Consider the following 11,142-nt stretch of genomic DNA (forward strand, 5'->3'; position numbering starts at 1 on the left):
AAAGGGACACCTTGGTGCCACTCAGTCCTCATACAAAGGGAGTCTAGGGAAGTAGGGACCCTTTCCACAAACTTTAATATTGAAGGAAAGGAGAATTCCTTGCAGGAGGACGAATGGGGGGCAGGGCTACCTGTTGCTTGAAGGCGGCAGGATGATGAGAAATGGGGGGGGAGTGAGGAAAAGGGCCCCCACTTGCTGACATGGGCAGGAAGAGGAGCTGATCCATGCAATCCATGGGATCCATAATGGGGAAGTTGTAGAGGGGGTGTGGGTGATGGGGTGGGGGCAGTGGGACTGGCCCCGATTTCTGGACTTTGGGTTTCTCCCCTTGATCTGGGAAGGTCCTCATTTTCCCAGGAGAGCCATGGGGGCATTGGAAAGGGGAGGGGGCAGAAGTCCAGGGGAAAGCTGCGCACGGAGCAAGAAGAGCCAATGAACACGGTACATGTGAGCGCATGCACACCATTGTTGCAGAACTGAGGTGGGATCTCTTCCTGGCCAACTTTACTGCTGCTCAGGGGGTGGGCAGGAGAGATGAAGACCCTTCTTCCTGGTTTTTCAGGGTCCCACGCTCTCCTCACCAAAGAGCGGTGGATGAAGCAGCATTTGGGGACTCTGATGGGAAGCGGGAGGAGTGAGAATGGATTTGCAAGTCATGCAGGCTTCCACTAAACTTTTATGAGCAGAGGATCTCTCCTGGGTCCTCCACTGGTATCAACGACAATTTTTTTTCTTTTTGCTGGAGAGACATGATAGTGCCAGATGGCAGTGAGGGTTCAGAAGGAAAGCTGTTCTCCCCCCCCCCCCCGTGGCGGCAGGAGGGGGGCAGGTGGCGGTGGTGGGGCAGCAGTGGGAGGAGACAGTGAGAAAGGGACTGGGAACACACAGATTCACACACCCAGCTGGCAAAGCCAGCCTCAGTGCGCATCAAATGCCCGAAGAGGAAAGAATGAAAGAACCAACCAATGAAAGAGGAAGCTCGCCAGCAGGTGATGGCTTGCTTCATCGCCCCACCCACCCCCTTCTGTTTCTTCGCCCCCACGTCACCCCTTTTCATTCTACCACCCCCCCAAAAAAACAAAATCACCCCCTGGGGGGCAATATCACCCAGTTAAGAACCACTGCCATATAGCTATACAGTACTATGTTCAAGCACTTATCTGCAGTTTTTCACTGTTAGACCATAATGTCACTATATGAAGAGAAGCAGAAAAGCACAGTATCCCTTCTAATACCAAGCTTCACTTTATATTATACTGTTTAAAGTGATTTTTATTTCTTTCTTTATAGAACCTGATTTCACTATTTTGTTTACAAATGAGCAAAGTTTTTGAATCGAAATGACTCTTTGCACATAAACAAGAGTGAAAATGTTTAGGCCCTATTGTTACTAGAGCAATAATTTGGCATGTACTTAAAATATTACTCACTGAATTCAACAGGACTTTAAAATCTTAACAGTTATTTTGTTGTTTTTGCTTATTTTATGAAGCCTTTATGTTCTGCAGTCTTCACTAAGATTTTTTTAAATAAAAATTTTACCATAGGATTTAGCTACACATTTTGAGGAAATACATCAACTTGAAAAAGGACAGTAACACATTTAGGTTTTAAAAGAAAACTGCTATATTCATACAGCAAATAAACAATTTTAAATATAACAAATATTATTTAACAAACATAATAAAGAATATCAAACAATAAACAATTTTGAATATAACAAATATTATTTAACAAACATAATAAAGAATATCTAACACAAAAATAATATATTAATAATTAACAGTAAAACGTAAGAACCAACAGAAAATTATATATAAAAAAAGCTTACAAACAAGCATGCATTAAATAACATCAAACAATTATAAACATGAGGGACATGGGACTGATGAAATATCAGCTAAAAGTCTTCTTTTGGGGAAACTTCCTTTACCATAAACTCTGAAACATCTGCAACTAAAAATGAATGTAAGATTGTTCAAGCAAAAAGTGCAGCTAGCTAAAAAGTAGGAATTGCTTGAAATGAGTTGATCGTGCTAACACTGGGAGAACTCATTGCCGGGGTCTAATACTTAATGTGCATCCTGCATAAAATATGTCATCCAGACCTCTCTGTATCTCTTCATGTTTTCTCTGGAGGGTTTATGAGTCGATTTCTGCAGATCAACCAATCAGGTGAGTTATTAAAACTGGAATCTTCCAAGGCTTCAGGAAAAATGCTAAATGTTGTATCACTGTGAATATGAGATGATAAAGAATGAGATGATAATAAAAATACACCCAACTTTATTTTCCATCCCTTTCCTCTTCTACTACCCATTATTACTGCTAGTTTGCTAATAGTTTTAATTCAGGCCTTGTATAAAGAACAAATAGTATGTTAAATGTTTTAGAAGAGGAAGTTGTTTTCATCTTTATAAGCATTACAGGCAAAAATAAAAATAAAAAGAACAAATAAGGCAATAAATGTTGTGGCGCATGGAAGACTGTTATATTTTAATGTGAGCTTTTGTAGATAAAATCCACTTCCTCAGACATAGGAAAGCCAGCATCTCTTATGTCTGAGGAAGTAGACTTCATATGTGAAAAACCAGATTAAAATATATTTGCTCTTTTAATTTTTGTTTTTGCCTGTAATATGCTAAATGAATTTCTCAACCCTATAATTTTATACAAGAAGTTTGGACTTTAATACCTGAGTACGCCATGCAAAATCAGTTCCCGGGACTTTGGAAACTGGTATTTCATAGCTAGAACCTTCATGAACAAGAATTTTTTTTCCTAGTGGAGAAAGATGCAGGTGAGAGTCCCCATCAACATACTGGGCAGTTGTATAGCCTCATCTATTTTTGTGGAAACTTACAGCCTCTTAGACAAAGCCTGAACCAAAACCCACTCCAAAAAAATAGAAAGAAAAGAAGGGCCAGTCTTGGTGCTGTTACAAACATGAGACCTGATTTTCATTTTAGTTAAAACAAAAATAAATGTAAATCAGTTATTTTAGAAGGCAGCCTTCCCCAATTCAATTGCCCATGTCATGGGACTTCCATCACCCAAGCAGACATGTCTATAGACTCTCTAGACAGAAATGCACAGCATGAGTGCTTTTGAAGGGGTTGCTTAGGTACTGCTAAGCAGTGGTGTCGAACTGTGGCCCTCCAGATGTTCTTGGACTTCAACCCCCAGAAGCCTTCACCACCACCTCTGCTGGCCAGGATTTCTGGGATTTGAAGGCCAAGAACATCTGGAGGGCCACAGTTCGACACCACTGTGCTAAAGCAAGACAGGCACTTCAGGCAACTTTGGGGTGTCATGAAAATGCTGCAGATTGTTATTTATTCTTATTGGCCCACCGTATTGTTTTAGTACTGTTGGGAGACAAGAGTGTTTTTTTTTTTTATCTGCTGGCAAAAATAACTTGGTGGCTTAGAGTACTCTTGTGCCTTGATGTCGGGATTGTACACCTCCAACAGCAAAATGTGCTGGGTTAGCCAAAATGTCTGCAATTAACAAATAATAGTCGGGAGTGTGTGGAAATTATTAATTAACCAGTGGCAGGAACATCAGGAGCACATTAAAGACTGACAAGCTTTCCTTGGCATAAGCATTCATGGACTACAGCCCAGGTCCTCACATGCTTGTACTGTATGGGGTTTTACACGAGTAAGAAAAAGGAACAATTTACTATTAGATCAGAAGGATCCCTTCAGATGCTTGTTCTTGATGCTTTTAAACCTATGAGAAAAAACAAGTGAGTTTTTTAAATGGGAGGGGGAATTACCTTCAAAGCCTCAAACATGTTTTAGGATAATATTTGAATACTGTAGCTATGTTAGCCCTTCTCTTAGGTGTCTGATGGGGAGAAGAAGGGTTTGTTGTGGCTTACCTTTCTTTTCTTTCCAGCAGAATTCCTGATGAAGCTGTTGTACACCGAGGTGTAGCCCTTCTTAGTTAAGGGGCAGAATCGTCTCGTGTGAGCCGTGTCTTTGGAAGCTCCACACTGAGGACACGTGTAATTCCTTAGGATCGGGCACTGCACCCTCCCAGCCTCGTCCTTGAGCCGGTGTGAGGTATAAATGTGCCTCGATTCCCCGTTGTGCCTACAGAAAGAGCAGGAGGGCTCTTCGGGGGCCCTCTCCCCCACCACAGCCGGCTGGTGCCAGTCCTGCGGCGGCTGCGGGACCAGGGGCCGCTTGGGGTCGTCGTCGTCCCCTGGACTCGCACATCGCAGCCTTTCCACCAGTTTGGCTAGCTGGAAGTAATCCTTCCAGAGCTGGAAAGCACTAGCGGCGTTCATCCTGCCCAATTCCCACTAGCTAAGTCTTTGCAGGACTCCGGCCACCATGTGCGTTTGTATTCTTCCGCGCCGGCCAATCGCATCCTTTCCAAGCCATAAAGTCTCCTCCCCGCCCCCTTAATAGCCCGGTCGGAGCCAAGAAGTCTCCGTGGCTTGCCTCGGAAAAGAGGGCTGTGCGTAGGTCGGGGGGGGGGGGCTTGGGGGCTAAAAGTAAATGACCTCGCTGGCAAAGTGGAGGCCTGGCTCCATTTAGATAGAGCTCAAAAGACGCAGTCACAAAAAGGAAAGGTTAATCGGTTACATGCGGTCTTCCGGGCTTATTTCCATTTCCTACTGAAATGGTCGATTTAGGCTTTCTAGAAATGTCCAAAGTGAATTCTTACTAAGGATTTTAAAAAAATAATCTGAGATATCCATAAATCTCAAGAAAAATTCATGCAATCTTAAAGACCAGGAACACATTAACCTGAAGGTTTTAGCTACTTGGAGATTGCACTGTTTATATATTGTTTCGTACAGTATTTGATTTTTTTCTTTCTGTTGTTTGCATTTAGTTCTGATAGTCTGTAACAATTATATTTTAAATATATTGCTGGATATTATTAAATACAAACACATACACATTAATGTATTTAATTTGTAAAGTGATGTTTGGTATTTTTAATGTGGTATAAAATATTTTCAAAAGCAAATACACTCATTCATAGATTTGGAACTTTTGTCCTGGTTTTTCACCTAACAATAACACAATATTACTTTTCAAGTACTATTCATTTTCAAAACATTTTGGATCAATCCCTACAAAACAAATCATTTTCGTTTTGGGTTAAGAAGGTGTTATATTTCCTCTCTTTCCTTAAAGACAGTAGCCAAATTCTCTTGCACATCCACATTTTAGCCTTACATCATTTTGCATGATTGTTTAAGCTGCAAGGTGACCCAGTGAGTGTCATAGGTACCTGGGAATTCGAACCCAGGACCCATTACATTACACTGATGTTCAATCAAGAGGAATAATTATCAGTATGAGCAGTAAAATAATGCAAATTGAGGAGCAATAAGACTATATTCAGGTCCAAGTAATGGCTAAAGCAGGATGTATGGCTGCCTTCTCTTACCTGATGCCCTCATGACATTCTGGGTGACAATTTCTATCACACGCAGCCCCAGACTGAAGATTATGAGGGTGCTGTCGAAAACCTCAGGAGGGCAGCTGATAAGGGAAAGCTCATGTGCAATATGGTGCCAGTCATGAACTGGCTACTGCTTGGAACATACACATATTTTCTGAAGAACCCTTCATATACATACATGGGGTTGGTTCCAGACCAACAAACTTTTTCTACTTTTTCTTTTTGCAGATTTAACGTAAAAATATAAATGAAATAAAAATAAAAGCAGAGGTAAATAGAGTAATGTAGTATTCACTATAACCCAGTTATAAATTTACAATATAATTTTGCTGCATACATCTTATATTATACCTATAAGTCACCATAGGCCTTCCATATGCCCAGGTAAATGTCCTCATGAAATTGGCATCTATTCAAGATTTGTTGAAATGAAGCTGGTTTTAATGGATCGCCTGACCATTGTGTAGTGGATGCAGACCAATTAACTTAAATTGAAAATCAATGAGCCTTTAGAGTCACAATTAAATGTTCCCAATGATTTCAATGAGAACTCAGGAGTTTTTCTTTTTTTGTTACCTTGAATTGAGTTTGGGGAGCAGTGTTTGGAACAGCACCTGACATTTCCCAGCCAGTGTGGCTACTCAAAAGGGCACCACAGCTAACCCTGACTCATTAATTACTGTGCTAGAACAACATGGCCATGCTGGCTGAGGGAATCTGCAATTTCCAGTCCAAAAAATTAAACTTTCTACATGTTGTTTGGGAGAAAGGTAGCATAAATTAAAATGTAAACATTGTCCACCAAATAATGGAAAATGGTGGGATAGTGGGTTTCATAAGCCTTATTCACGGGTTGCTGACAATATGGTGGTAGCCTTAGATTAGCATGTGTTAAAAGCTAAAGTTTTTCTGACAACAGGAAGATTCGAGAAAAAGAAACAATGTTAATCTCTTTTAGTACCATTTGTTACCAATCAGACTTGGGGGCTTTACAAAAAGATTCCTCTTCCTCTTTCTTCTCTTACTATCCAAACTAAAGAAGTGTTTGAAAACGGAAAAAGTTTGTTTGGTATTTCTGTAGCCTGTTGGTTGCTTATAATAAAGTTATTGCCAGAGGATCTATTTGTCTCAACTTCCTTGTTTTTGCTGCACCCAACATACATAATAGCATTTCTAAATTCAGTTATTTTTATAATTACGTTTTAATAAAGAATGTGCTTATTACAATTATCAGGTTTACATCAAAACACACAACCAATGCCCCTTTTTAATCAAAATCGTAACCTAGCAGTTATCAATAGGCTTGAATTTTAAAGTAAAGAACAGCGCACCATCCCCCCAACAGAAGATATTTTTACAATTATCACCTCATTCTTTCACTGGCTCCAGTCTACTAGAATCAGAAAATGTTCATCTAACAATATTGGAATTATTCTGTTATTTCACCCGCTCAGAATCATGGATGGGGATGGGTTACGGTTGCCTGATCATAGAACTGACACCAAAGAAAGATGTTCTTGTCATTGTAGGGGATTGGAATGCTAAAGTAGGGAGTCAAGAGATAAAAGGAACAACAGGAAAGTTTGGCCTTGGAGTGAAGAATGAAGCAGGGCAAAGGCTAATAGAGTTTTGTCAAGAGAACAAGCTGGTCATCAAACACTCTTTTCCAACAACCCAAGAGGTGACTCTACACATGGACATCACCAGATGGGCAATACCGAAATCAGATTGATTATATTCTCTACAGCCAAAGATGGAGAAGCTCTATACAGTCAGCAAAAACAAGACTTGGAGCTGATTGTGGCTCTGAGCATCAGCTTCTGTATTATTATTATTATTATTATTATTATTATTATTATTATTATTATTATTATTATTATTATTATTATTATTATTATTATTATTATTATTATTAATAATAATAATAATAATAATAATAATAATAATAATAATAATAATAATAATAATAATAATAATAATAATAATAATTTGATTTGATTTGTATCCCGCCCATCTGGTCTGGTTGACCACTCTTTTAGCAAAATTCAAGCTTAAACTGAAGAAAGTAAGAAAAACCACTGGGCTAGTCAGGTATAATCTAAACCAAATCCCTTATGAATACACAGTGGAAGTGAAGAACAGATTTAAGGAACTCGATTTGGTGGACAGAGTGCCTGAAGAACTATGGATGGAGGCTTGTAACATTGTACAGGAGGCAGCAACAAAAACCATCCCAAAGAAAAGGAAATGCAAGAAAGCAAAGTGACTGTCCAACGAGGCCTTACAAATAGCAGACAAGAGAAGGGAAACAAAATGCAAGGGAGATAGGGAAAGTTACAGAAAATTCAATGCAGACTTTCAAAGAACAGCAAGGAGAGACAAGAGGGCCTTCTTAAATGAACAGTGCAAAGATATAGAGGAGAATAATACTGTAGAAAAGGAAAAACCAGAGATCTGTTCAAGAAAATTGGAGATATTAAAGGAACATTTTGTGCAAAGATGGACATGATAAAGGACAAAAATGGGAGAGACCTAACAGAAAAGCAAAGCAAAAGCAAAGCATGCTGATTATATACCGCCCCATAGTGCTACAAGCACTCTCTGGGTGGTTTACAAGTTAATTATGCAGGCTACACATTGCCCCCCCCCCAGCAAGCTGGGTACTCATTTTACCGACCTTGGAAGGATAGAAGGCTAAGTCTACCTTGAGCCAGCTACCTGGGATTGAACCCCAGGTCATGAGCACAGTTTTGGCTGCAGTACAGAAGTTTAACCTCTGCACCACGAGGCTCAGAAGCAGAAGATATCAAGAAGAGGTGGCAAGAATACACAGAGGAACTAAACCAGAAAGATTTTGATATTCCGGACAACCCAGATAGTGTGGTTGCTGACCTTGAGCCAGACATTCTGGAGAGTGAAGTCAAGTGGGCCTTAGAAAGCATGGCTAACAACAAGGCCAGTGGAGGTGATGGCATTCCAGTTGAACCATTTAAAATCTTAAAATATGATGCTGTTAAGGTGTTACATTTGGAAAATTCAGCAGTGGCCAGAGGACTGGAAAAGTTCACTCTACATCCCAATCTCAAAGAAGGGCAGGGCCAAACAATGCTCCAACTAACATACTATTGCATTAATTTCACACGCTAGCAAGGTTATGCTCAAAATCCTCCAAGGTAGGCTTCAGCAGTATGTGAACCGAGAACTCCCAAAAGTACAAGCTGGATTTTGAAGGGGCATTGGAACTAGAGGCCAAATTGCTAACGTGCGCTGGATTATAGAGAAAGCCAGAGAGTTCCAGAAAAACATCTACTTCTGTTTCATTGTCTATGCAAAACCCTTTGACTGTGTGGACCACAGCAAACTATGGCAAATCCTTAAAGAAATGGGAGTGCCAGACCATCTTATCTATCTCCTGAGAAACCTATATGTGGGACAGGAAGCAACAGTTAGAACTGGATATGGAACAACTGATTGGTTCAAAATTGGGAAAGGAGTAGAGCAAAGTCTGCTGCTTATATACTGCCCCATAGTGCTTCAAGCACTCTCTGGGCAGTTTACAAGTTAATTATGCAGGCTACACATTGCCCCCCCAGCGAGCTGTGTACTCATTTTATCGACCTCAGAAGGATAGAAAGCTGAGTCAACCTTGAGCCGGCTACCTGGGATTGAACCCCAGGTCGTGAGCACAGTTTTGGCTGCATTACAGCGGTTTAACCACTGTGCCATGAGGCTCTATATTGGCTGTATATTATCCCCTGGCTTATTTAACTTATATGCAGAATACATCATGCAAAAGGCCGGACTGGAGGAATCCCAAACCGGAATTAAGATTGCCAGAAGAAATATCAACAACCACCAATATGCAGATGATACCACTCTGATGGCAGAAAGTTAGGAGGAATTAAAGAACTTCTTAATAAGGGTGAAAGAGGAGAGTGCAAAAAACGGTCTGAAACGCAACATTTAAAAAAAACCAAGATCATGGCCACTGGACCCATCACCTCCTGGCAGAGAAGGGGAAGATATGGAGGCAGTGACAGGGTTTACCTTCTTGGGCTCCATGATCACTGAAGATGGTGATAGGAGCCCTGAAATTAAAAGACACCTGCTTCTTGGGAGGAAAGCGATGACAAACCTAGATAGCATCTTAAAAAGCAGAGACATCACCTTGCCGACAAAGGTCCGCATAGTCAAAGCTATGGTTTTTCCAGTAGCAATGTATGGAAGTGAGAGCTGGACCATAAAGAAGGCTGACCACTGAAGAATTGATGCATTTGAATTGTGGTGCTGGAGGAGGCTCTTGAGAATCCCCTGGACTTTAATGAGAATAAACCTATCCATTTTGAAGGAAATCAACCCTGAGTGCTCACTGGAAGGACAGATCCTGAAGCTGAGGCTCCAATACTTTGGCCACCTCATGAGAAGAGAAGACTCACTGGAAAAGACCCTGATGTTAGGAAAGTGTGAAGGCAAGAGGAGAAGGGGACGACAGAGGATGAGATGGTTGGACAATGTCATTGAAGCAACCAACATGAATTTGACCCAACTACGGGAGGCAGTGGAAGATAGGAGGGCCTGGTGTGCTCTGGTCCATGGGGTCACCAAAAGTTGGACACAACTGAACAACAACAAGAGTGATACGCCTTCTTAGATGCACACCTTAACATTGTGAAGGGGTGTGATTATGTCAGAGAAGCTGAGAGTAATTCCATCAGGAGGCCAGACTCCCTTACGAGCCTTGATTCCTCACAGGGTCACCCAAGGTGGAATGGTCACAGCTGAGGCATCAGTCCAAAATGCATTTACCCTCTTCAAGGCAGCTACTGGGCAACAGCACCACTAGCTGAAAGTGACACTGGTGGTGGTGGAGGCAACAACAGTGACACTGAAGCTAACTGTTCTTGGTACTGCGCAGAAGGTGGCAATGCTAAACTCCTGCTGAAGTTTTCTTACCTTTAAAGCCCTATGATGAGACAGTCCAAAATAAAACAAGAGATAATGTTGGAAGATGGAACTCCCAGGTTAGGAAGCACACCATCAGTAACTGGTGAAGAGCAAGGGATAAGCACAAATAACTTTGTTGCTAATGACGAAACTAGATTAAAGCTGAGAGGCCGTCTAGTGGCTGAAATGCACAGAAGTGAAAGGAAAGTCTGGTGCCGGGCAGATACAATTGGAACATGGAATGTGAGAAGTGTGAATTAATAAATAAAATAATAAATAATAAATAAATTTATTGTCATTGTAAGTGTATACATAGTATACACATACAACAAAATTCACAGACACCCAGAGATCAGACCCACATGCACACACATAAAAAATCCCCAAACACTCACCAACCACTAAAAATCCCCCACTAAAAATACAAACATCTACACCTCAGGCTAAGTAATACTGTCCAACTGTTCACTACTGGTGGTCTTTAAGTTCATTATTAAGTGCAATTATAGCTCTGGGATAAAAACTATTCAGAAAATGTGTGGTCCAAGTCTTAATTCTTCTGTATCTTCTGCCAAAATGGTAACAGTTCAAAGAAGTTGTAAGCAGGATGGGAAAAGTCTCTAAGGATGCTGTGTGACTTCCTCAGACAGCGGGATGTGAAGATGTCATCCAGGGTTGATAGCTGGAGCCCGATGATATTCTGGGCAATTTTAATGGTTCTCTGTAGAGCTTTTTTGTCCGCTACAGAGCTACTCCCAAACCATACAA

At 40.9% G+C, this 11,142-nt stretch overlaps 1 protein-coding gene across 1 annotated transcript; it reads right to left on the reverse strand.

Moving 5' to 3' along the window:
• Window positions 1-2,093: 2,093 nt before the first annotated feature.
• Window positions 2,094-4,962, reverse strand: NANOS3 (nanos C2HC-type zinc finger 3). The gene is made up of 3 exons (XM_020798759.3): window positions 3,887-4,962; window positions 3,686-3,735; window positions 2,094-2,234 (listed from the first exon to the last, which is right to left on the reverse strand). Exons 1-2 carry the CDS (start codon window positions 4,295-4,297, stop codon window positions 3,730-3,732), a joined length of 417 nt encoding a protein of 138 aa, XP_020654418.3. The 5' UTR covers window positions 4,298-4,962; the 3' UTR covers window positions 2,094-2,234; window positions 3,686-3,729.
• Window positions 4,963-11,142: the final 6,180 nt, after the last annotated feature.

Source organism: Pogona vitticeps, chromosome 2 (assembly GCF_051106095.1).
Source record: "Pogona vitticeps strain Pit_001003342236 chromosome 2, PviZW2.1, whole genome shotgun sequence".
In the NCBI taxonomy this organism is placed as follows: domain Eukaryota; kingdom Metazoa; phylum Chordata; class Lepidosauria; order Squamata; family Agamidae; genus Pogona; species Pogona vitticeps.